General features: G+C 46.3%; 1 protein-coding gene across 2 annotated transcripts in view; it reads left to right on the top strand.

The window, feature by feature from the left end:
- Positions 1–24,317, top strand: part of LOC113422152 (ovotransferrin-like) — a 31,670-nt gene extending 7,353 nt beyond the window's left edge. The window contains exons 4-17 of one of the 2 annotated variants that reach the window (XM_026682910.2): positions 2,050–2,226; positions 3,018–3,180; positions 3,272–3,336; positions 4,033–4,190; positions 5,795–5,981; positions 6,069–6,217; positions 9,779–9,869; positions 10,427–10,483; positions 11,735–11,917; positions 18,198–18,348; positions 18,514–18,596; positions 19,654–19,838; positions 22,424–22,601; positions 23,691–24,317. In XM_026682910.2, the coding sequence (XP_026538695.2) occupies positions 2,050–2,226; positions 3,018–3,180; positions 3,272–3,336; positions 4,033–4,190; positions 5,795–5,981; positions 6,069–6,217; positions 9,779–9,869; positions 10,427–10,483; positions 11,735–11,917; positions 18,198–18,348; positions 18,514–18,596; positions 19,654–19,838; positions 22,424–22,601; positions 23,691–23,743 (1,880 nt within the window). In that variant the 3' untranslated portion in view covers positions 23,744–24,317. Of the gene's footprint in view, positions 1–2,049; positions 2,227–3,017; positions 3,181–3,271; positions 3,337–4,032; positions 4,209–5,794; positions 5,982–6,068; positions 6,218–9,778; positions 9,870–10,426; positions 10,484–11,734; positions 11,918–18,197; positions 18,349–18,513; positions 18,597–19,653; positions 19,839–22,423; positions 22,602–23,690 lie in introns of both variants that reach the window. The other variant, XM_087943058.1, reaches the window with a different exon arrangement.
- Positions 24,318–25,880: the final 1,563 nt, after the last annotated feature.

The raw sequence follows: 25,880 nt of genomic DNA, 5'->3' as shown, positions 1-25,880 counted from the left end.
AGACAGGTTGACTTTATAGTCTTTTCTTTTGCTCTTAAGAATCTTAATCTTTATTTCATTAAGAAGCTGTCATAGGATTTGATCTCTGTCGAAATTTTCTTTCCTTACTTGTGATCCCAAAGATGCTTTTCAAAAAACTGTAATTTCCATTTTGCGAAACTCAGTTTGTCAAAACTTACAGATTTCCCTTTCTTAGGGTGTCCTTTAAGTCTCAGAATAATAGTAAAAAAAGTTCTCACCCAAGCCGACACACTTTCTCTTTCAGTCTCTTCCGTTCCGAGCTGTCCCAACTTCAGCAGCAAAGGCTGCCTCTCAGCCGCTGGCAAAAGGGCTTCTCCTGGATCAACCAGGGACTTTGCGATGTCCCTGGGATCCACAGGATGTGCCCTTCACTATCACCGTCTCTACGGGACGGTTTAGGTCCTTGGACCGACCAGGCTGAGATATCGGCTGCAATCTTGGGCTGATTGCAGACCGTCCGCGCGACGCCAGCTCCTCCCTCCCTTTAGCTCTATCATTTGGGATGAACACTTTAACATTTAACAATAACTCTCATTTTTAAATCCAATAATAAGTCAGGTCGTTTTTCATCTTTCAGCTTATCACCTGTATTTCCATTTTAGTTTTCATCTCTGGATTAGAGCCCACAACTTCTATTTTATTTTACTTTTTTCTCTGCACGGGTTTGAATTTCTTTTATCTCTATCCTGTTGGTCTGTAAATCCTTCAAAATTATTCTGCTTTGTATTTTTCATTTCTTTTTTTAATATTTTTTAAAATTGATGCATTTGCAAATACGGTATGGTATTGTTGTTGCCATTATAGCTGCGAGCTTCTTTCACATTTCTTTAAAAATAATTTGAATGTCTCCAGTGTAATACCTTTATCATTTTATGCTAATCACCAAATTTAAAAGCCAGCTTTTCTTTCGTTTTAGCCTCTGCTTGGGGTCATTTCTGTAATAGCATCTCAAATTTCTTTTGCTTCTGTCTATCTTCTCTTTCCTGAAACGTTAAACAATTTCTGTTCCCACAAACATATTATTTTGTTTTTAAATACTTTTAAAGTCTTGAGGCAAAAGTTATAATATTTCAAATTTATTTGGTCCCAAACTTTCTTGGACTAAATTCTTACCTAGATTTTTGCCATGTACTTAAATTATTAATTTTTCCCTGCTTTCTGGAATAAAGGATCACTCACCACATAGTTTTTCAAATTTGTGGCTGGGAAGACCTCTTTTAACTTTAAAACAGTTATATTCCAAAAGTGCTTAGAACACGCAGCTTGATGAACCTTGTCTCCACATATGCTACGATGCGGTTGAGAGCTTAATGGCTTCCCTCATCTACTGCCACTCAAATCCATGAGTTGACTGCTGTCTTGTGGTCTCCATGAGAAACAGCCCCTGGAGCACAAGCACTTGTCCTCTCTTTATCCAGAGAGGTTCTATAGGACTGGCCTTCTCGAAGGTCCATTGGTCTTGGCCACACCATCATCTGTGCTTAGAATTCCATAGAGGGTTTTTTCCTCTCATCCCAGAAAATATGGAGGCTATGATTCTCTGCAAATGCAAATGAAAAGTAAGAAGGTAATTGAGCAGAACTGTACCAGGGCTTTATTTTCGAGAACTGGGAAAGAGAGACTCTTGTATAAAGAAAGAGTGTTAAAAACATTTGGCCTCCGGAGCTAACATGAGGAGCAGTGTTATTTAGATCCCTCCATCCATTGTAAGTAAAGAACTATTTCAGTAAGGCCAAGATTTATTACTTTATTTACACTTTCACCAAATATTGTTCACAAAACTCATTGGGCAAAAGCCATGGCATTAGTCATTCTGCTGGAGTTGGATCCCAGGTGCATCCACATGACTTAAAATAACTTCTTTCGGATTGAATTTAAACTAAGAAAATAAATTCCTGCAGAACAGAATGTTTCAAAATGCTGGCTAGGTTCCTTATCAATCCGGAGTATGCAAAAGGTTCCTCATCACAGGCAGTTTTGTTCTCTACAAGCGAATGTTGTTTCCACTCTTAACTTTCTCCATCTTAGGTAGCTGTGTGTTTGCAGTGGCTGTAGCCAAGCGTGGAACGCTGGATGTCCAAAGGCTCAAAGGAGTCCGAAGTTGTCATAATGGAGCTAGGTTGACTTCGGGCTGGAATATTCCCATGGGCTTCCTCTTAGCTAGGAGCGACCTGATGTGGGTCTCAGGCCAGCCCCTCAGCCAAGGTGAGTGGACAAAAGTTGCCACGTTGTCTGAATCTGGGATTCCATCTCCGTAGGTTCTTGATCCTAATAGATGAATGGTCAGCTGTAAGATGGAAACGTATATTTTTGAACTTGATACTACACTATGATGGACTCCTGACAATGCCTGAATCACATCATATCATATTCAGTCCCATGCTGTAATTGTGTCTGACCATTGCCATTGGGAATGACCATTGCCTGAACATATTTGATCATTCCATAATGCCATACGGAGGCCTCGCAGTTCGTGACATTCGCACTATGGCTGGGTTCATACAACACACCATACTGTAAACCGGTCATTGCCTAACAGCGTGAGAGTATTTGTTGGAGATGGCAAAATAAAATAAAGAAATAACATACTCAAAATCTCACAGATGGTTAAATTGAGATTTTGGACAAAAATGCCAGCATTTTTTAGAATAGGTAGCTGGAGGGACTTCAGCACTATAATATTTTATAAACAGTTGGATGCCATGTCACCTGTTCTTTGAAGTAACTCAGCATGGGTTTTGGAGCCTGACAGATGGGCTATTTAGGGAACATAGCATCAAGACAATCAATTGCACCACAGTGCGTTGTGTGCCTCATGCGTTAGTCAGACAACTCTGGATAAATTGTTTGTGTAGGCTGGTCCTTAACATGCAACCTCAGGTACACTTTGTTGAAATAAGTCCACAAATCCCAGTAGTTTGGGCTGTCCTCCATGAAAACATATGCTTGCCCTTCATGCATACCTGCTTTTCATTCCGCTCTTCTTCTGTTGCCAGCGATCAGTGGTTATTTCAACGCCAGTTGCATCCCTGGCATCGAAGCTACCTATCCCAAGCTGTGTGCTCTCTGCCAAGGGCCGAAGTCGTACATCTGGGACAAGAACCATTTCTGCGAGGCCAGCCCTCGTGAACCCTTCTACGGCTCAGAGGGCGCCTTCAGGTGCTCTTGGGCTCACTCAGGTGCTTCGTCACAATGACGTTAGAAGCAAGGCAGAGCTGCTCATCTACTGACCTCCCTTTCATCTGCGCAGGTGCCTGAAGCTGGGGCTGGCAGATGTGGCTTTTGTGGATCACCTCACAGTCATGAGTGCTACAGGTAAACTTTTGGCCCAGGATGGTGTCTGACTTATGCAGTTGATTAAAATGGACCCTGCACCGTTGAGATCAAGCTTCACCCTCTTCTCTTGTATTATTTATTGATTTATACAAAATTTATTTATAAAATTTATTGGCCGCCTATCTTACCATAGGGTAACTCTAGGTGGCTTATAGTTACACATAGAGTTAAAACATAAAAAGACATTGAAACCAAGGACACTTGGGGAGGGTGTGGGCAGCATGGTGGGATCCGTTGTTACTCAATCAACCACTTCCCTTGCGCTGATCTCCCAAGCCGACTGGCACAGCCACGACTTTACGCCTTATGAAAGGATAGTCATTTGCCAATCCTCCCTCCCTCCCTCCCTCCCTCCCTCCCTCCCTTCCTCCCTTCCTTCCAAGAGCTGCACACAGTGTCTTTTTCATGGCAATAAGGTGATCTTTTATCTTCAACCTAAATCTCTCTTCTTGATAAGAAGACTGGTCAGGAAGCCACACCAAGAACCCCAGAAGCCATTGTCTGTTGAAAAGGCCAGGCACTTTTTCCTCCTCCCTGCACCCAGGACCAAGCCGGTTGTTTTGCCCTCTTAGTAGCTGAGCAAGCTGTGGTCCTTCTGTCCTGCAGCGGTGGGGGGGGGGCAGAGATGGGGGCTCCGGCTCCAGCTCCTGAAACCCTCTTTTTCCTCTTGCCAAGACTTGGAACAGGAAGAGTACGAGCTGTTGTGTCCCGATGGATCCACTGCGCCTTTGATGGCCTACTCTACTTGCAACCTGGGCAACGGACCAGGCCGCGCAATTGTCACACGCCGCAACCTGCAGAAGACAGCGAAGAAATTTCTCAAGGTCATTCAGGTATCTCCTGGCAAACAGGTACAGATTCTGATTCTCAAGAAGGGAGATGATTTGGGGCTGGTGCCTGAGGTCCATTCGCATACCAGCTGGGAACTCTGGGCATCAAAGTCCAGGTATCTCCAGGTTGCTAAGGCTGAAAGGCTGGTTTGCATCATCTCCCCCTCCAAGGGTTTGACGCAAATTTGTTTTCCTGTTGCTTAGCTGGTGGAAGTGGCTCTTCAACACCTTTGCCCTGGCTCCCAAATAATCAGGTGTTTTCCCCAAGGTTTTACAGGAGACCTCAGGGTTGGCTGGGTCTTCCTTCCTCGATCACACCCACTGGGTGGATTATATCCTTAGCAAGCTTTGTAGGACGCTTCTCCTCTTGCAATTCCAGATATCTCGGAGCAGCCTCACTGCCCCCTGGGGAAAGGGCGCTTCCTTCGGGAAATGCACGTCAGCTGAAAGGCTCTTGAAAGGATGTGACTGTAAAGGAGGAAGAAATCAGGCTCCAAGGGAGGCAGAACATGCTGGGATTGATATAAGATGTTAAGCCATGATCCAGAATTAAGAACGGGAGGTGGGTGGGGTGGCTACTAGACTGACAACAAACCCCACTCCCCTCCCCACACTTTCCCTGCTTCCCTCCCACCTATCTTTTAATCTCATTATCATATTTTCATGGTTTATTTTGCTCTTTCAATATTTTACTACTGTTCCTTTTACACTTCTTGTCATTTCTTTGTTTTTACTGTTGTAAGTCACCTAGAGTAGCCCCAGGGCAAGATAGACAGCAAATAAATTTAACAAATAATAAACTGAGCCGGAGGGCCCCAAGGATTCTTCCTCCTCACTCCCTCATAGCTGGGTAGAAGGAGAAATACGTTACAACTTAGTTTTATTTTAGAAGGTGCTTAAGAAATTCTGGCTTAAAACAAACTAAGCTAAACGAGACATGTGTCCTTCCGGTGGAATAGGACATAAATGCAGGCACTTGTTTGCCTTGACCTACTTTAGTTAGCCTGTTATTGTAACTGGCAACCGGGGTAAAAGATCTCTGCCAAAAGGCAGTTCCCCAAGAATGTGCGGTGTACTCTCCTGCTGGCAGGAAAAGAGGAGGTGTAACCGTGGGTGACTGATAGCCTGGCAGTGGCAAACTCCAGCTGCTGTGGGGAAGTTTTCAAAAGTCTTTCCTGCCGGCCCACACGCAGATCACCATTCCATCCTTCCTGTGCTGCTTCCAGGAGCATCCCCAGAGCCAAGCTCCTGGAAGCAGATTTTTGAAATACAAAGCCCTGAGGAGCACACAGAAGTCCCAGCTGCCCAGAACCAGGTAGCAATGTAGCTAGGAAAAAAACCCATAGTTTTGAGGGCAACACGAGGGTGGTTGGGCATATGTCCTATTTGAGGATGATTCTGTCGCAGTTAAATTAAATCCCTTTTCGTCTCCCTGCTGCTGGTTTTGGCCATCAGGTGAGCTCCTCCATGAAAACCGCATTGTTGGCGGTTCAGGGGGCTTGCAGACGGTGTGGTCCTTGGCAGGTGCATCCCTGTCCCCTGCCCTGGGTAGTGCCCTGCTTGCTGCCTGGGTGCGAGGACTTGTGATCCCTGGCTTTGGTTCTTAGCACCTGTTTGGAAACCGCGGAAAAGAAAAGGCCAGGTTTGAGCTCTTTGCGTCTGCACCATTCAGAGGGAGGGACCTGCTGTTCCTTGACGCCACTCAGCACCTGCAGCTGCTGGGAGAAGAGACCGAGATCAGCCAGGTTCTTGGCCTGGACTACGTCACCCTCCTGCAGGGTTTGGGACACGAAGGTGAGGGAAGGCGCATTCTCCAGCCCCCAGCAACTGGGCAGGGCAGCCTCTCCACCCACTTCTGATTGTCTTTTCCTGCCGCCCCAGGGAGCTCTCTGTCCAACAGCCTGGTGCGCTGGTGCTGTATCAGTGACCTGGAGCTCCGTAAATGTGAGGAGTGGGCTCTGAATGTCAGGTCTGACCCCCTGGTCTGTGTCCAAGCAGACTCCATGATCGGCTGCCTTGAGCTCATCAAGGTGAGTGGTTTCTTCAAGAGACACGATGTCCTGTGAGAAAAATGGGTCAAAATGGAGGCGGGAGGGAGAGTTCCAAGCCGTTCCCCAACAGAAGGGTGGCCTAACACGTCCTAAAGAAATTACTGGGCTTCCCCCCGCCTTTTTTTTGTTTATTTCTTCTTCTTCTTGTGCCATGTCCGTCATCAGACTGGCGGTGATGTCGATTTATTTACTTATTTATTTAAGAAAATTGATATGGTGGCCCAACTCACTCTAAGTGCCTCTGGGCAGCTTACAAAGAATAAGACCCCAATACAAAAAGCAATAACCCCACCACACCCCTGGTGACAATAATGAGCAACTTGATGGTCTCCCTAATATCCTGGGGTCTCCAGGCCTAACTGTGTCAGCTCGTAAAACATTCCTGGCCTGCTTTTGAGTTGCCATAGGCAGTGGGGGGTGGGGGTGGGGTGGAGAACTGATGGAGCAGCTCAGTTGCTATGACCAGAAGCACATTCCACGCATACCTTTCTCCAGATTGTATCCCAGGTTACTGGAGCAAGCTGGAGAGGTGTGTGTTCCACAGCCTGTGAAAGTGCTCCATTGGAGAATATGATTTATGACAGTGATGGCTAACCTTTTCAGCTTGGTGTGTCGAAAATCGGGAAAAAGTGTAGCCTTCCTCGGGTCGTGTGTCACTTCAAGAAATATCAATAATTTGGTTTATGACTGACTGGGCTGGGGTGATCACACAGGGCTGTGAAACTCGTCTCCCTGGTCTCAGGGCTGCAGGTGCAGGATGTAGGGATCGGAAGGCCACCTTACAGGGCTGTGAACCTCATGGATCTCCTTTCCTCCTGTAGCGTTCCTGAGGTAATGAAACTGACAAACCTCAGTTTATGGCGGTTAAAACTGGTTCTCTGCTGCAAAGATCTTGCGGCAGCGGTGACACCACGCCTCCACGCAACAAGCAGGGAGCAGGGATTGGAGCAGCCTCTAAATGTGCAGGTTTTCCCCACACCAACAGGCGTGTCAGTCAAAGTGCCTCGGCGTGTCACGAGTGACACGCGTGTCATAGGTTAGCCATCACTGATTTATGACATACCCTGGGAGAAGGGGGAAAACAGGGTCATTGGCGGGCAGTAAATTATGTGGGGCAGAGCCGACTGCACTTGGGAAAGTGCCAACATGTTGCTCCTAATAAATAATTGAATTTCTTTTGAAACTTGGCTCAAGGCTGATGAATTAATTAGGGCATCCGTTGGAACCCTGACACACTGTTGGAACCACATCTTCAGGCCTTTGCAAAGGAGTGTCAAATTGGGGGCCAATTGGATGATGTCCAACCGGGAGGGAGCCCCCACAGAGGAGGCCCTTCTTCTTGGTCCTCCTAAAGGGGAAGGGACAGGGGACCCCTCACCTTCCCTGCTTCCCCACTCTAGTGGGTTGGGCAGACATGACCGGGAAAAGACGGTCCTTCAAAAACAACCTGGTCCCAAGCCATGTAGGGCTTTTTATCAAAGCTGCATGGAATAGGCGTGTGAGGGATACCTCTGGACTCAGACTAGATCCGTGATGGCGAACCTATGGCACGTGTGCCAGAAGTGGCACGCAGAGCCATCTCTGCTGTCACGCGAGCTGTCACCCCGGATCAGGTCCACTGCGCATGCACGCGTGCCTCCCGCCAGCCAGCTGATTGTCAGGTATCTGCTGCGCATGCGCAGGGGGAGGGGCGTGTGTGAGAGGGGCGCGTGCATGTGCAGAGGCACGGGGGGTCGCACACACATGTGTAGGGAGGCGGAGTCGCATGCGCATTCCATTGCATTATGGGTGCAGGCACGTGCGCACTTTCAGCACATGACGACAAAAAGGTTAGCCATCACTGGACCAGATCCTATTCATAGGATTGGAACTCTGACCCGCCCCCCCTCGTACCTGAGAGACTGGCTCACAGGACCCTGCTAGGGGTAGTTGATCCAGGCGTGCAGTGAATTGTGGGTGTTGAGTGATAAGCACCTGCTCACCGTGTTTAGTTTACTTTATTGCCATTGCACCTTGTACAACGAAATCAAACACCATCTTCAGTGCCCGCTGAAGATGCGCTGAGCATGAAAATAAACACAAACACACATCCTTCACCCTCCACACATTGAACCGAAAACCCCCAATACCGCACCAACCCTGTACAATACAACAGAATTCAACAGAGCTACTGCCCTGGGATAGAAGCTGTTTTTCAGCCTATTTGTCCTTGTTTTTATTATTCTGTACCGTCAGCCTGATGGTAATAGTGCAAAAAAAGGCTTCCCAGGATGAGATGGATCTTTGAGAATGTTTTGAACTTTCTTAAGGCAGCGGGGGCTATAAAGCTCTTCCAAAGAGGGGAAAGGGCAACCCATGACCTTCTGGGCAATGAGGTTCACCCTCTGGAGTGCTTTCCTATCTGCCCCTGTGCAATTGGTAAACCATACAGAGGTGCAGTAAGTTACAATGCTCTCTATGGTGCAGCAGTAGAAGGTCACCAGCCGTTTTTCATTCAGTTGTTGTTTCCTAAGAAGCCTCAAGTAGTATAATATTTGCTGGGCCCTTTTGACCAGGGCTGCAATGTGAGCCCCCCAGGTCAGGTCCTCTTTTAGGGTAACACCCAGAAACTTAAAACTGGCCACTTGCTCCACTCGGTCTCCATGGATAAGCAAGGGCTGGAGGTCTGATCTGTTCCTTCTATAGTCCACTCTAGGCTCCTTGGTCTTATTGGTGTTGAGGACCAAGTTGTTGTCTCCACACCATGAAAGCAACCATTGGTCCACCTCATCTCAGTAGGCAGACTCATGCACTCCCCCAGAGACGAGTCCCACCGCTGTTGTATCATCTGTATATTGCTTTCGGCCCTGGGGATTTTACAAGCAGAAACCTGGTTCCAGTAGCCAAGCAGAGGTAGGCAGAGGGAGAAGGCGAAACGTTTGATGCATGCCTGGCACTAAGTCAGTGTAGAACCTACTGGGTGGAACTGCGTCAGACATACGGGCAGAGCTGGTTTGGGAAGAGTGAAGTTGGAGGCCCTTTTTGTTTTTCAGTGGATACACTTATTTTATGTCTCAAACAACTTGTACCTTCCACACCAACATGGCGGAAACAGCTTCTTTATTCAGTGGCCATATCTGGGGAGTTCAGCAAGCCAGAAAGAGCGGTCCTTGGGAAACATGGCCCTCTGCACGAAGCTGCCAGGGGATTTGTTTGAGGCATGGCATAATATTAGTCCAACAGTTATGACTTGTGAACGGTGAGTTATGGTTCTGCATGTTTTGTGAACCCAGCCAATTGTGGTTTATTTAAATAAATCATGCTTAGGTAAACCATGGCTTAAAATAATGTACAAATTCTGCCCAGAAATGACGTGGCGTTCTAAGATTCTGCTTGCAAGTTTGGCTTCCCATTTCACTTTCCGAGAACCATTATTTTCTTACTCGAATCTGGCTGGAAAAGGCCATGGTCCCAACCGGACCATCCCACCTTGCAAGAACAGCTTTTCCTCTGAAAAGGGCAGGCGTCTCACAGCTAACCAAGTGGTTCTTCCCATGACAGAAAAACGAGGCAGATGCTGTCACACTGGATGCCACCCATGCATACTTTGCGGAGACCTGCGCACTCGCCCCTGTGGCTGCAGAGTGTTACGGTAAGGTTTGATTCTCATTGCAACCCTACGTAGAAAAATGAAACGCCAGGTATGCCCTTGGAAGCAGTATATGGTCCAGGCGATGGGAAGAAGCCCAGTGGAGCACCTGGGAAGCTCTTGAGGAGCAACAATCTGGATGACACCCAAAATGTTTAGTCTTTCAAAGCATCGTTTAGAAAGACAGCGTCAGCTTAGAGGCGGGGCGGGTAGGACGGTCGCCATTATGCTTACAAACTAAAAAGACGAGGCATGCAAGGGAAGATTGGCTGGAAAGGATGCGAACTGTAACACAAAGCAGCTACGCAGCAACTATGTTTTGTCACAGGCTACTTCTTCTAAATGAGAGAGGCAGGAGGTCTCACCGTGAGGCCAGAGTGCTGAAATCCTGGTCCAGAAGATCTCAGCCCAGTCGTTGTGCATCTCTCATATGTGAGGGAGAAGGCCGAATCCTTCCTGAGCGCAAACTTGGGACGTCGGTTTTTTAACCCACTGCTCCTGTCGGGTGAGCCCTGGTGAGAGTGTGAGTGGCTCTTCAGCCTTCTGTCTCTTCTCCACAGGAGAGGAATGTGCTTCTTCCACATGGGAGGAACCGGACCTGCTGAGCCACCCTGGGGGTAAGTGGGAGTGAGCATAAACAGAGGAAGTGCTGTGGGTGCTGTACCTCCAGCAGTGCTTTGGCACATGGTTGGTCCTGATCTAATGCTCTCTTGCTATAGGCAGACTGACGTATTTAAAATTGAGCAAAATAGCACTTAATGGCCAGCAGCGGAAAGTCTACTCTGTGCTAAATAGTTGTTTACCTGAGCCACCCAGAAGGCCTCCTGGGATGCCACTTTGAAGGAGAAGGCATATGGAAGATCCAGTCTCTGTCCCCACAAAGACTCTTCATCTTGAGATCGTGGCATCAATGCCCATTTGCACTTTGTAGAGTTTTAAAAGACTTCCTAGTCTAGTTCTTCTTTTTTTTAGTATTGTTTTAACTGCTTGTTACTGATTTCAAAGGTATGTTTTCTTTATGCTCCTTTCATTTGCAACTGACAAGTAATGTTCCCTGAATGAAATAAAATAAACAGCAGTAAATGTGATATGTGGAAAAACAGTGCGGTTTGTTTTGAGAGAGCTCAGGCCACACAGCGTTTCTCTGTCCTCTTCTGCCACTAGCAGAGCTGCCCTGTGCAACAGCGATGGTCGTGGCAACTGAAAGCACTTTCTAGAGTTACAAAACTATCAAGTATCGCTGTTCTAAAGTAATACGTAAACAGCCTTGCTTATCACTTCAGTAAAAGCAGGTAAAGTGCTAGGGAGATGTCAGACCCCTAAAGTGATACTGCCATTCAATTGGGAGAAGGGGGTGGGACCTTGAATGTCATTCTTTCTTATTGCCTCTGACAACTGCTATTCTGTAACATTTATCCTGGCGCTTGAGTGCCCTGGGATTTTCTCACCTTTTGGGGAATGTATTAGGGGGGAGGGCCATGTGGGTTGTTTCACTCTGAAAGCCATCAGAAGATGACCCTGGGAATGCCTGCTTATCTGGTTCTCAGGACAGCCATTACAATAACATCTGCACATCTGTGGATTGGCTGAATCCACATTGGACTGGCGGGAGGGATTTCTAATGCCTTAAGTCTAATTGTACTGCCTTAAGGGGGTTTAGAGTCTGCTTTGCCTTTGTCCTGTTTTCACTTCTGCTCAATAAAAGGTTCCTTTTGAAATACTCAATTTCAAGAGTTTTTACTTTCTTGAGTTAGGAAAGGCAAGTCCTTACAGGAGTTGCAAAATAGCCCCACCAGATAGACCCAAACAGAGAATCAACTCAAGAAGATTAAGGCTATTTTAGTTAACGGTGTGCTCTCGCCACACAGGTCTTCCTCCACTCTACTTCGTAGTCCTGGTAAGAAAGGCCAACCAGCAAGTAAGCCGATACTCCCTGAGGGGAAAGCGCTCCTGCCACAGCCATGTGTACAGCCCAGGTGGGTGGCTGCTGCTTTCGCAGTACACTGTTGGGGCCCTGGAGAATGGCAGCAGCACCTGCAACCTCACCTCTGGTAAGCCTCTGGTGCTTAGAGTGCAGTATTGCAGGCTACTTCTGCTGCCTGCTGGCTGCCTGCAATTTGGCAGTTCAAATCTCACCAGGCTCAAGGTTGACTCAGCCTTCCGCCCTTCCAAGGTGGGTAAAATGAGGACCGAGATTGTTGGGGGCAATAGGATGACTGTAAAACTACTTAAGAGAGGGCTGGAAAGCACTATAAAGCGGTATGTAAGTCTAAGTGTTATTGCTGTTGCTACCTGGTGGACTTGAGATACAGAACAGATTTTGAGATGAGCTTCCCAACAGATCTTCCTATGAACGGATCTGCTTGATTTCAGCAAAGCCCTCTTAGTCCCCCAGTTTGTTTCTCCCAAGTCCAGCGTGGCTACAAAGAGGAAACTGGGACATTCCTCTCTCAGTCTTCTTCCCTGCAGCTGGTGGTTGGGTGTCTACTGCTCCCCGACCCACTGAGTCTTCAGGGCCAGGAGCTCTGAATGGATCTGCTCTCCATCCCATCTCTTTTTAAAATAACCTCCTAAGAATATTACCAGCTTGGGTGCCTGTTTTGCTCATGTTGTGCTTCATCTTTAACCACCTGGGCAGATCTGGCAAAAGATCTTGCTGTGTTTCTGATTACGGATTTCCAAACTAGACTGGCCACTTTTTTTAGTGAGAAAACAACTTTACAGAATATCTCTGATTCCTGAGGCTCAAACGGAGCAGTCATCTGAGGCTTTTCAGCCTGTCAAACCCATAACACCCAAGAGCTGACATTTAAAAATAGTTGGCTCAGTTGTTGTTGGTGGGAGGGGAGGAATAAAATTTATTTATTTATTTATTTATTTTATTTATATTGCCGCCTATTTGCCCGTGGTGACTCGGGGCGGCTTACACAATGTAAAATCATATTTAAAACAAAAAATAAAAACAATAAAAACTAACAAAAAAATCAAATAAATTAGCAAAGTACAATAGAACAAAATTTGGGAAAAACAAAAACAAAAAATAAATAAAAAACCAACTGCCACCCCCCTCCCTGACGACAGCAGATCACACTAGCCACCTGATGGTCTCCATCCTTCTCTGGGTTCCCCAGGCCCGCTGGCAGAACCAGGTCTTCAGTGCCTTTCGGAAGAGAGATAGAGTGGGGGCTGTTCTAATCTCTGGGAGGGGGATGATGTTCCAGAGAGAGGGAGCCACCACAGAGAAGGCCCTTCTTCTGGGTCCCCCCAGGTGTATCTCCCTCGGGGATGGGACCCATAACGTTCCCTGCCTCCCCGCTCTGATGGGTTGGGTGGATGTGACCGGCAGGAGACGTTCTCTCAGATCACCTGGTCCCAAGCCATGAAGGGCTTTAAAGGGGACAACCAACCTCTTGAATTGCAGCCGGAAGCAAATCAGCAACCAATGCAGCTCCCGCAGGAAGGTGACACATGTGCACACCAGGGTCTGCATAAAACCATGAGGGCCGCTACATTTTGCACCAACTGGAGCTTCCGGATGCTCTTCAAGGGCAGCCCCATGTCGAGCGTGTTGCACTAATCAAGATGGGAAGTGACCCAGGGCATAAGTGACTGTGAGTAGGGACCGCTGATCCAGGAAAGGGCATAACTGGTGCACAACCCACAGTTGCGCAAAGGCCCTCCTGGCCACGATCGTCACCTGCTCTTCGAACAGGAGTCGTGAGTCCAGGAAAACCCCCAGATTATGCACAGGGTCTGTTTGGGGTAGTGCCACCCCATCCAAGACTAAAGGTGGTAATTCTCCCTGAGCCAATGAACCCCAAACCCAGAGCCAATCGGTCTTGCATGGGTTTAGTTTCAACCCGTTGCTCCCCATCCAGCCCATAACAGCCTCCAGGCATTACGAGAGGGAGGACACAGCAACACTTAACTCACCACGGTCCGAGACATACAGCTGAGTATCATCAGCATATCGGTGATACCTCAGTCCATGGTGATGGATGATCTCACCCAGCGGCTTCATATGAATGTGGAACAGGAGTGGAGAGAGTACCGAGCCCTGCGGAACCCCGTAAAGCAATGGGCGAGGGCTGGATCTCTCCCCTCCTATCAACGACGACTGAGAGCGGCCACAGAGGAAGGAAGTGAACCAAGACAGCGCAAGGCCTCCCCTCCCATCCCTGAAGCCATCCCATGAGACTCCCATGGACAATGGTATCAAAAGCCGCCGAGAGGTCAAGTAAAGCAAGGATGGATGCACTACCCCCATCCTGCTCCCTCCAGGGATCATCCAAAAGTGCAACTAATGCCATTTCTGTCCCAAATCCAGGCCTGAATCCTGATTGGTAGGGGTCGAGATAATCTGTTTCATCCAGAAACCTCTTGAGCTGCTGCGCGACCACCTTCTCAACAACCTTCCCCAAAAAGGGAAGATTGGAGACAGGTCGGAAATTATCCAACCGGGTAGAGTCCAGCGATGGCTTCTTAAGAAGAGGGTGGACCACGGCCTCCTTAAAGTGCTGGGGTACCGTCCCCTCCTGTAGAGAAGCATTAATCACGGCCAGAGTCCACCCACCTGTCACCTCCTGAGAAGCTTTCACAAACCAGGAAGGACATGAGTCTAAAATACAGGTGTTCGCGCGCATACTCCCTAGGATCCTAACCGTTCCCAGATAACAGAACCTGCCTCAGAAGCTTCTGCTGGATCAGCAACCACTCCGGCATCTAACTGGGAACGAAGTCGAGTGATTTTGTCTTCCAGAAAACCTGCAAATTCCTCAGCACGGCCCTTCAGGTGGTCCTCAATCTCCTCCTTCCCCAGGAGGAGGAGGCTCACCTTAAAGAGGGTCACTGGGCGATTATCTGCAGATGCAATTAGTGTGGAGAAGGATCTACACTTAGTAGCAGCTCTTACCTGTGTTCGATCAAGTTCATCTCCTGTCTTCTGCCAGCGGTGCTCTAGACATCTCCTCATGCGTTTCATCCCTCTCAGTTCCTCTGTATACCACGGGGCACAGAGAGTTTTAGCAGACCTTTCTCATGCGCCTCTTGAGCAATCGAGGGGGAGGGCATCATCAGGTATGGTTCGCTTACCGATTACTTCATTTAGTGACCGTTCAAGGTTACAGCGGTGTAAAATAGCTTTGTGACCAATCCTTGCATTTACGACTGTTGCCACATCCTGTGGCCGCGTGATGGCCGTTTGGTGCTTTGCAATTGGCTTGTAACAAACAGCTGCAAAAGTCAAATTGGTAACCCTGGCACCTTGCTTAAGGACTAAAGCGGAAGTAAGGTCATGAACACTCACATTATTTTCTGCTTAGTGACCACAGTGCTTAGCATCTGAGTTGTTGGTCCCAAACTGCAGTTGCTAAGCGAGGACTCCCTGTACAGTAAAGATTGCAAGCCCTGTACTCCAGCATTTTGTGCCTCCCAGTCAGTGGCGGAGCAGCGGCATCTGGAAGGTTCATTTAATTTTATTTTTATTTATTTGATTTATTTGATTTGTCAATCGCTTACAAGATAATAGGTAAAAGTATAAACACGAGTAAGAATACAGGAAATAGGTATGAATAAATGGGGACAGGGACGGTAGGCACGATGGTGTGTACTTACACATACCCCTTACAGACTTCTTAGGAAGGGGGTGAGGTCAATAGTGGATCGTTTGAGATTAAAGGAGTGAGGGTTAGAGGATGTAACCACAGAGTTAGGTAGCTCATTCCACACATTGACCACTCTGTTGCTGAAGTCGTACTTTCTGCAATCGAGTTTGAAGTGGTTTACATTGAGTTTGTATCTGTTCCAAAAACAATTTTATTGATTTTCTACAAACAAACAAGACAAACAAAACATTAAAACATCAACTCTCTTATGTACGTACAGTGTGTCGGTTGGTTCATCGATTTTGTGCATTCATTTCGTAGTCTCAATTGCAGTTATATTACATAACAACTCATATTGTCAATCCAAACTTATATATCCTAATATCGCTATTAATAAATCATTTAATTATACTTTTAATCATTCATGCTTTATGAGAGAACAATACTTTAAACAGTTTATTCTATAACAAATAATATAATCATACCAAATCTATCCTAAAAACACTTTATAGATATAATGTCAAATAACATAGGCAAAAAAAAAATAAAAGTATTCCTTGCTATCTAACTTTCTAAATATTCTATTATCGTATTTTGTCATCTAGCCACTGATAAAAAAGATCCCAAATTTCATAAAATTGTTTATCCTCTTGCTCTCTAATTTCAAATGTCAATCTACTCATCTCAGCACATTCCAATATTTTCTTAATAATTTCTTCCTGTGATGGTATTTTCTCATTCTTCCAGTTTTTAGCAAATACAATCCTAGCCGCTGTTAACACATTTACAATCAGGTATTTCAAATCTTTACTATATGTATCTGGTAAGATTCCCAATAAAAAGAACTCCGGTTTCAAATCTACACGTTTTTTTTGTCATTTTTTCCAACCACATGCAATTTTAGTCCAATATTTTTTAGCGTCCTCACAAGTCCACCACATATGGTAATATGAGCCAGGTATCAGATGACATTTCCAGCATTTTTCAGATTTGTTCTTGAACATTCTTGCTATTCTTGTCGGGGGAAAGTGCCACCTGTAAAACATCTTATACAAATTTTCCTTATATGCTGTTGACATTGTCATTTTATAATTTTGAGACCACAATTTTTGCCATTTCTCTAAATCAATCCCATACCCAAAATTCTTCCCCCAAACAATCATAGTTTCTTTAACTTGTTCCTCTTCTAATTTAATTCCCAGTAAATAACCATATAATTTTTTAATCACCTTCTCATCAGTACCCATCAAAATCTTATCTAGATCAGTCTGTTTATCATAGAATCCCTCTGTTTTAGAATCTTCATCATACCTTGAATGTATTTGCGCCTATGAAAACCAATTCATCTTTATACCTTGTTCCTCTAAACTTTGTATTGATTTAAGTTCACCCTTTTCATCCAATAGTTCCCCATATCTAACTGTTTGTTCCTTCTTATAAATTATAGGATAGGAAAATGCTTCAATAGTCGATAACAACAGTTTGTATCTGTTGTGTGCTCTTGTAATTGTTGTGGTTGAAGCTGAAGTAGTCATTGACTGGTAAGACATTATAGCCAGGGGTGGGATTCTACAGGTTTGCACCTATCCGCTAGAAGCGGTTGTTAACATTCTAAGCAGTTCGGAGAACCGGTTGTTAGAAGAAATTACTGTCCTAATCCTGTAAAGAAGGCAGGAAGGAAACATTCTGGTGTTGCTTACAGAAACTGCCTCTCCGTTAACCCTTCTTACATTCGTGGCAGGACTAGACTTCCTGTCTCTGGAACTCTGAAAGTTTTCTTCCCCTCCTTTGCTGGTACTTTGCTTGTGTGGAGTGTCCCTTCAAAGTTACAATGGCACTGAAAAAAACGACTTATGACCATTTTTCACACTTACGACTGTTGCAGCATCCCCACAGTCACGAGAGGCCAGGCGAGGAGATGCGTGCCTCGATGTAAGTGATATTGAGTTGGCCACACCCAGCCAATAACATGGCCACCAAGCCACGCCCATCACCTAAGCCACATTCACAGAACCGGTTGTTAAAAAATTTGAATCCCACCCCTGATTCTAGCAGATAATTTTGCGTACTACACTTAAGTCTAACAGTAGACTTCATGAACACGGAGGGGGGGGAGGGGTGAGAGCTTCTGGTTCCCCCATTCTTGTTCTTCAGCTGCTGCTCGGCAGAGGTTATGCTGCCTGCACACCTAGAGGCGCTGAGCAGTTACCCAAATGGTAGCAACGATGCTTTCCTGTTTGCTGCCTCCATCCCTCCCTGATTTTGCACTGTAATCAGAAGACTGGGGAAAGCCCCCTTCTGCTAATATTCTAAGAAACCAAATGTTAGATCGGGTACGAAAGAGACGCGAGACCAGTGTACTTCAAGCTCTTTATTTCATGTATAGATCTGTACTTAAGGACATTTTTAAATTGCATAGAGATTATTGTGTGGTTGGTTGTGTTTAGTTCAATTTTTTTCTTTTAGTGGTGTTTGTCCAGTTTTACTTTCTGGAAGAGCACCTCATTTCGTTGCACCCGTTAGCGAGTGTAATGACAAATAAATTCTTATGTTTTATGTCTTATGTACAAGATCTTGGAGCCGCGGCAGCTCTTATGTTAATATAGAACACCAAAGTTCACCTTTTTCTATTTAGCAGTGCTGCCCACATTGGCTGGCCGTGCCATGTGAAAAAGCAGCACTGCATAATCCCGCTGAGTAACCGCTGCCCTTTCCGCTTCTCTCAAAGCATACCAGAATTTTTTTTGGAAAGGCTGCATGCCAGGAGCCAGTGGAAACCTCTGCAAAGTGTGCATTGGACAAGAGGGGAGAGTCAAGGCGTCCTCCAGGTGTGCAGCTAATCATCATGAACGGTACTATGGCAACCTGGGGGCCCTCAGGTGAGCCACCCTGGAGAAAAAGCTTCCCTTCTGAGTAAAATATTACTATGGGGCCAGGCCTTAAGGGCTAGGAGGGACCTGACTTTGGGACTTGTGATTTTGTGTGGGTTTATAAAATTCCTTTGGATACAAGCTCATTTTGGCACAGTTTTTTTAATCTTCCAGGTGCCTCTTGGGTGACCCCACTGGGAGAAGCTTCGGTGATGTGGCTCTCTTGGAACATCATAACCTACTTCAGAACATTGAATGTAAGATATTTTCTGTTATCTTTTCAGCTTTTGGTAAATCGCCATGATAATCTTCAGGTTAAATTTCCTCCAGATGTTATAGCCGAGGGTGTCAAACCAGTGGTGGGATTCAAAAATTTTTACTACTGGTTCTGTGGGTGTGGCTTGGTGGGTGTGGCAGGGGAAGGATACTGCAAAATGCCCCTTCCCTCCCCACCCCACTAACCTGCTTTCCAGCTCCGTTCTCCTGGGCAGGGCAACCAAAGGAGACCCAGCCGATCAGCTGGGACTCAATGGGAGGCGGAGAAGAGATGGGGTTGGCGGGGCGAGTTAGAGGTGGCATTGGCCGGTTCTCCAAACTACTCAAAATTTCCGCTATCGGTTCTCCAGAACTGGCCAGAACCAGCTGAACCCCACCTCTGTGTCAAACCTTGGAAACTTAAGGACTTGTGAACTTCAACTCCCAGAATTCCCCAGCCAGCTCTATCAAAACGCTTCATTACAGATGCCCAAATGGAAGAATTGAGGCAGGGGAGGAAGAGGAACCTAGAGCCTGTCTTCTCCTTTCCCAATGAGCTTGTTGGATGGCAGAACCCCTGCAAGTTGGAGCAGCCAGGAGAGAAAACAAGAAGAGGAGAGGAGGGGCTGGGCTTTTACTGTGGGGCCTCTGGACGTGTAGCCAGTAACAGCACCAGGGACGGTCACAGCAAAAAGATGCACACTTGCATATCAACAAGCACAAAGCCAGCAAGCATCCAGTTAGATGGGGAGACATTGGCTTAGAACGGACCCTAACAAGAGGAGCTGCAGACTCAGAAACTGAGGGAATCTGCCTTATGACTCTGGAGGTCTTTTCCCTCCATGGAGCTGCTCTGCAGGTTCCTCTTGGATTCACCATTTCTGCTTTTTTCCTCCCCGCCAAACCTCGATTGTTTTTTGGCTAGGAACCTTTTCTGTCCTTGGCACTTCAAGTTCAGTGCTCAGAAAATCAGCAATGATCATATATCACTATTTGGGGAGATTGGCAGAAAATGTTGCGATGCTAAATAGCTCAAGTCGGTCCCTTTGTTCCTTGCAGATCTGAATAGCTCAGGATGGGCCGCTGGCTGCTCTCCTGGGGATTTTGGACTCCTTTGCCCAGATGGGAGCCGAGCACCCATAACCAATTGGAGGACCTGCAACCTGGGCTCTGTTCCTCCCAGCGTTGTGGTGACCCGGCCGGTGACGGTCACTAAGATCCAGGATTTCCTGGCAAAGTCCCAGGTAAGCTTGACAGCTGACGCTTGAAGGCGTGTCAGTATTATCATTTGTCAGAACAGGAAGGGACAATGTCTGCCTGCAGATCTGCTCATCTTCCTGCAATTTTATTTCCTTCAAGGGCATCATCTTGGGGGAAGAGTTAATTCGGGGTATATACATACAGATTAACAGAGTTGGAAGGGACCTTGTAGGTCGTCTAATGGTAGTCCAGTCTCTTCTTGGAAGCCTCTAGTGATGAAGCTCCCACAACTTCTGAAGGCAACTTCTGTTCCATGGGTGGATGGTTCTCATTGTCAGAAAACTCCTCCTTATGTCCAGGTTGAATCTCTCCTTGTTTAGTTTTCATCCATTATTCCTTGTCTGGCATTATTCAGGTGCCTTGGAGAATAGCTTGACCCCCTTCCTCCTCTCTGTGGCAGCCCCTCAAATATTGGAAGGCTGCTCTCCTGTCTCCCCTGGTCCTTCTCTTCCCTAGACTAGCCAGGCCCAGTTCCTGAAACTATTCTTCACATATTTTAGTCTCCAGACCTTTGATCATCTTAGATAGATTCACATTAACAGAGTTGGAAAGGACCTTGGAGGTCATCTAGTCCAAACCCCCCACCCAAGCAGGAGACCCTACACCATTTCTGACAGATGGCAGTCCAGTCTCTTCTTGAAAGCTTCCAGTGATGATGCTCCCACAACTTCCAAAGGCAACTTCTGTTCCATTGGTTGATTGTCTCTGTCAGAAAATTTCTCCTTATTTCCAGGTTGAATCTCTCCTTGTTCCATCCATTATTCCTTTTCTGGCCTTTGGGTGTTTTGGAAAATAGCTTGACCCCCTCCTCCTCTCTGTGGCAGCCCCTCAAATACTGGAAGACTGCTCTCCTGTCTCCCCTGGTCCTTCTCTTCCCTAGACTAGCTAGGCCCAGTTCCTGCAACCGTTCATTGTATGTATGTATGTATGTATGTATGTATGTATGTATTTATTTATTTGATTGATTGATTGATTGATTGATTAATTTATATTGCCGCCTATTCGCCCATGGCGACGCAAGGCGGCTTACAAAATGTAAAATCATATTTAAAACAAAAAATAAAAACAATGAAAACTAACAAAAAGAATCAAAGTTTTAGCCTTAGTTTTCTCTCATCATCCCCCTGAGAAGCAGCCAGTCTTTGGGATCCATCCTGGCTGCGGCATCGGATTGGAGGAGAGCCAGGAAGTCCACTTCCAATGAGGTGGAGGCTAGGATGCCTGCAGGGGTCCCTGGCCCAGGGTTTCCAGCCGTCGGCTTGCTCCTCTTTTCCAGGGACAGCATCCGGAGAGAGTCGGGAGTTCACACTATTGGCACCCCAGCTGTGGAAGGACCTGCTCAGAGTTGGCCACTTTTCATTCTTCCCACATGTATTTCCAAGCAGAGCAAATATTTGGTCTTATGGATGTAACTGTTTTAATGAACATTTTGAAGGACTCTAATTGGGCACCTCAACTGCAAACAAAGAAAAAAGGAAAATAGTTGGGTATACAGAGAGTCCTCAGCTTATGACCCCAATTGGGACTGGAATTTCAGACACTAGGGAGTTATGGTTGTTAATCTAGACATCACATGAGAGGACCTGATTTTGCAATCATATTTATCTCGGTCATTAAGTGAATCACCATTATTGTTAAGCAAATTGTGTTTCCCTTAAGTGGTCATTAAGTGAATCTGGCTACCCGTTGACTTGGCTTGTTGGAAGCTGGCTGGGAAGGTCGCAAATGGCAACTGCGTGACTGCAGGAGGCCGCAACCATAAATGCAAGTTGCTTAGCAAGGGCCCAAATTGCAACCGTGCGACTGTGGGGGACGCGGCAGTCGTAACTTGGAAGACAGATCACACGTCACTTTTTTCAGTGCTGTCGTTAACTTTGAACTGTTGTTAAACGAATGGTTTTAAGTCAAGAATAACCTGTAGTGCTTGCAATTCAGTGATGCTGAAATGACAACACACACACACACACACACACGCACACACTGATTTCATTGCATAGAAGTTGTGACTATTGAGTACACAAATTGCAATGATCAGGACATCTGTCCTCCATCGCACTTAGTTCAGGTAGCAAAGAAGACCGACTCCTGGCTCCTTTCTTTTCTCAAGAGTAGCCTTTGCTGAGAACAAAGCGGTTACAGATGAGACGGGAAGGATCTGTTGGCTTGGCCCCAAAATCAATTAATGCAATTAATTCCCCCCTTTCCTCTGGCCACCCCTCCCCCCCATTATCAATCAATGTCCAATTAAAAGTTCTTGGGTTGTTTTGGAAAGGGACCCTGCCTTCGATCACGCCTTTCCCATCTCCACATTCCTTTGGCTGCTCTTGTACTGGGTTGGGGCTCCCCAGAGTCTGCTTCAAACCCAACCCCCTCCCAGACCCCCATATTCCAATCTCTCCCCCTCCCGCCATTGCCGATGTCAAGCTGGCAAAAGATGCAATGCGAAGCAAGCAGCAGAACGACCACTAGGACAACATCCCATGCAGTCCACCTGTTCACCTCCTCTCTCCCCCAATCAACAGGTATGGCTGGCAGTCCCTGCTCTCCAGTTTGGCCTCTTTCCTTTCAGGAATCAAGCAAGACAAGTGGTTTTCAGCTCTTTGAGTCGCTGAGATATGGAGGAAGCGACCTGCTCTTTAAAGACGCTACTCAAGGCCTCGTCTTCACTGGCCAGATGGACTTCAAGTCGATTCTTGGAGAGTCTTTCTTTCAGCTGGCCCAATCCGTCTTCAGCTGCACCTCTGCAGGTAAGCTGTCCTTGGGAAGGAGACGGATGCCAGGCTGGATGCCCTCAGCTGAGTCTCCCCTTTTCTCTCCCGCCTGTGTAGTGTTGGCGCATTGAAAGACACCAGGGACTTTGAGAAGGGCCCAGTAGAATCAAGTCACACAGGGCTCCCCAAAGTTGGCAACTTTTAAAACTTGTGCACTTCAGCTCCCAGAATTCCTCAGCCAGCTATGATTTGCTCCACCCAGAAAAGAAAGTCAAGTCATTCACCCCAAAACAAATTCGAATGTTTATGTACTTAGGCCATTTATGGATGTTATATAAGAATAGAAACTAAAAACATTTACCTTCACTCTATGCTTTAAGCCCTAACGTGGCTGGTTTTTCTTTTTTAAAACAGCTTGAGGGGTTCTACTAGTACTGATGATGTTAGTTTGGGTAATGAAGCATCTGCAAGAAAGCAACCAAGCTCAGAGAGCACCAAGTTTAACCCTCAGCTACAAATATTTATCAGTAAAAAAAACAGCTTGACAGGATCTTTGAGTTCCTAAATTAAATGGAATTGGAGCCAGTGAACGTGAAACCTCTGAGGACAGACAGGAAAATTGGAAACCAACCGTTCTGTCCCTAACAGTTCCTACTTCATACTTGCAAGGCTGAATAATTTTGTCTAACGAATACTTTTGTTAAACTGTGGGAGGCAACAGGAAAAAGAACCCTTTTTGAGGCAGGATCTCCGACCACCCATGACTCAACAAGACCAGCAGGCCCTGCTGTCATCTTCCATCCCATGCCGGGATGGTGTGCCTTGCCCTCCAAAATAGCTGAGGTCCTGAATGAAAGCGTTGAGATTGCATTGAAATTAGATGCCAGGTGAAGCACAGATAATTGAACCCTGCGCTCTGATAAAATGCTTTTTCAGGTAGCTGAGATTTTGAGATAAATGTAAAGGATGCACCAATGTATTTGTCTGCTTAATCTGCTGTGTGCTTAACCATTGTCGTGGGGGACCTGAATTCTGCCCTTGTTAAAAGTTGAGGGACACTCTCGGATGCCACGGTGGGCACGTTTCCCTTGGAGGCGTTTTAATACTGCCGTTCTTGGTTTTCAGGTATCCTAGACTTTTGCAAACTGGATACTTGTACCTCTTCCGCACAGCCTTGAGGTTATTCAGAGAAGCTCCCTCCAACTCTGCCAGCTAAAAGAAGATGAAGACGCTACACAAGCTTTTGCTGTTCTGTTTTACCAATTCTGGCCTATGGCAATCTAATCTAATCCTCCAGCATCTATTAGAAAATCCATTTTTGAATGCATCCTGCTGGTATGTTAGCCAATGAAAGGCATCCATGCAATAGATTAACTCTCCCTGCCCCCTCTCCCATCTCGAGGACACGCCAACCCAGGCAGGTTTTGGCTGCACCTGCCACCTTTTCAGCTCCACCCTGTCTGTTCTCTGCCTTCCATCAGGAGAGTGTGTGTGTGTGGGGGGCTGATTTGGGAACTCTTCTCTGGTTGCCTCCCATCTCTTCTGCACTCAGAATTGACCTGTCCGTTTTTACTGAGTCAAAGTTCTACCTGAACTGAAAGGAAGATGGTTGAGACAATGACACAGCTCCAATGTCCCTGAGGAGAGGCCACCTCGGGACCCCAGGTTTGTTTCTGTGGCTTTAGCAGGAAGGTAGAGCCAGGACCCTCCCCTTAATCCTTCTCTTGACCGAAGCAACATCTCAAGGTTTTACTCCAGGGGTGTCCAACCTTGGCAACTTTAAGACTTGTGGACTTCAACTCCCAGAGTTCCTCAGCCAGCAAAGCTGGGAGTTGAAGTCCACAAGTCTTAAAGTTGCCAAGGTTGGACACCCCTGGTTTACTCCAAGGACACACGAAGGCTTTTTGTTTGCCCAGCGGCCTTAAACACACCTGCCTCAGTGATGAGCCCCCATCTCAAACCCAGGCAGGTGACTAGCAGCTTTATGGCCGTGTCCCCCGCTGAGCAGCCCCATGGGGCCCACTTGCCTTTGCTTTTCTTCAGTTGATAATAGCGGGATCTCTTGGCGGTGTCCTTTCCTGAGGTCAGCTAAGGTCATGTTGCCAGTAATTGCACAGGGTATTAATTTTATAGCGCTCTTTCCCCCTCCACTTGAAAAAAAGGACTCTACAAAATTCTAGATCTGCTCCCAGCCCTTTCTAGATTCTGCGCCTGGTGTAACAGTTCAGCTAAATAAAACAAGGTTGTCTCCAGATCCCTGCACAGCCAAGGATTTCGGAGAGGTGCCTGGCACGTCAGCCTGGTATCATTTCTGTGGTAGCTTACAATAGCTAAAGGGCTCTGTAAGTTTGCGGAAATTGTGCTGGTACTTTGCAACGAGGAGAGAACTATCAGGTTAGTAGCAATGCTCATGAAGGTAGTCTTGAAGCTAAGCGATCTGCCACCACTCTCCCCGTAACATGGAGGCGGAATTAAGGCTGTGAGCTACTAATCCCCAAACAAACGTGTTTTTCCAAATGGAGGGGAAAGAAGAGGTGGACAGAAACCACAACTGACGAATACACAGAAATGAGGAACATAAACTCACTAAACAGGATCTATTCCCAGAAAGTCAGGAATCTCAGCAACAGAGCCATGAATATCATCCATCCACAGGAGACATTTCCATTTATGCTGAAGCAGAGGTGGTATATTAACAGAAGCATCATTTGCTTGTCAGCTAAAGTTAATTTGGGGCTTCAGGCTTCGTAACATAAAGGATTGCACTCACAGTTTAGTGTACTTAACAGTTTTGCTTACATTAAAATAATTGGAACATAGATATAGTTTATCTTTTTGTTTTGTTTTTACATTTCTCCTTTTCGCTTTGTATGTTTTCGAATGGTTTAAACAAAGGTAGCTTTAAAAAAAGAAAACCACCAGCACTTTTGTTTAAATTTTTTATTTCCATAATTTAAACACTAGAAAAAGTGAATTTGAAACTCAAAAATAAAATAAAATAAAATACAGGAATTTTAAAAAAAAACACCATGTGATAATGGCACAGAACAGCCACCAGTACAGAAGTGTGCAAATTCCCATTTGGTTTGGATTACGCGAAGGCTAGCTGAGCAGTCTTCCTTTCCAGCTGTTCCCAATGGCGGCCCCCAAGAGGCTCAAGTCTTGGGGGGCACTCTGACCGGACTCAAAAACTGTCTATTGGAGCTCAGAGCTGCTCTTGGCTCCATGATGACACCTTCACGAGGAGTGAATCCTTCCCCCGTTTTTCCCAGATAGGCACAGACCCCACCAAAAAAATTAGATTTTAGGAAATAT

This window comes from Notechis scutatus, chromosome 13 (assembly GCF_049901735.1).
Source record: "Notechis scutatus isolate UNSWTSFEM ecotype Mainland chromosome 13, rNotScu1.2, whole genome shotgun sequence".
In the NCBI taxonomy this organism is placed as follows: domain Eukaryota; kingdom Metazoa; phylum Chordata; class Lepidosauria; order Squamata; family Elapidae; genus Notechis; species Notechis scutatus.
This window is presented reverse-complemented; position numbering and strand designations above follow the sequence as displayed.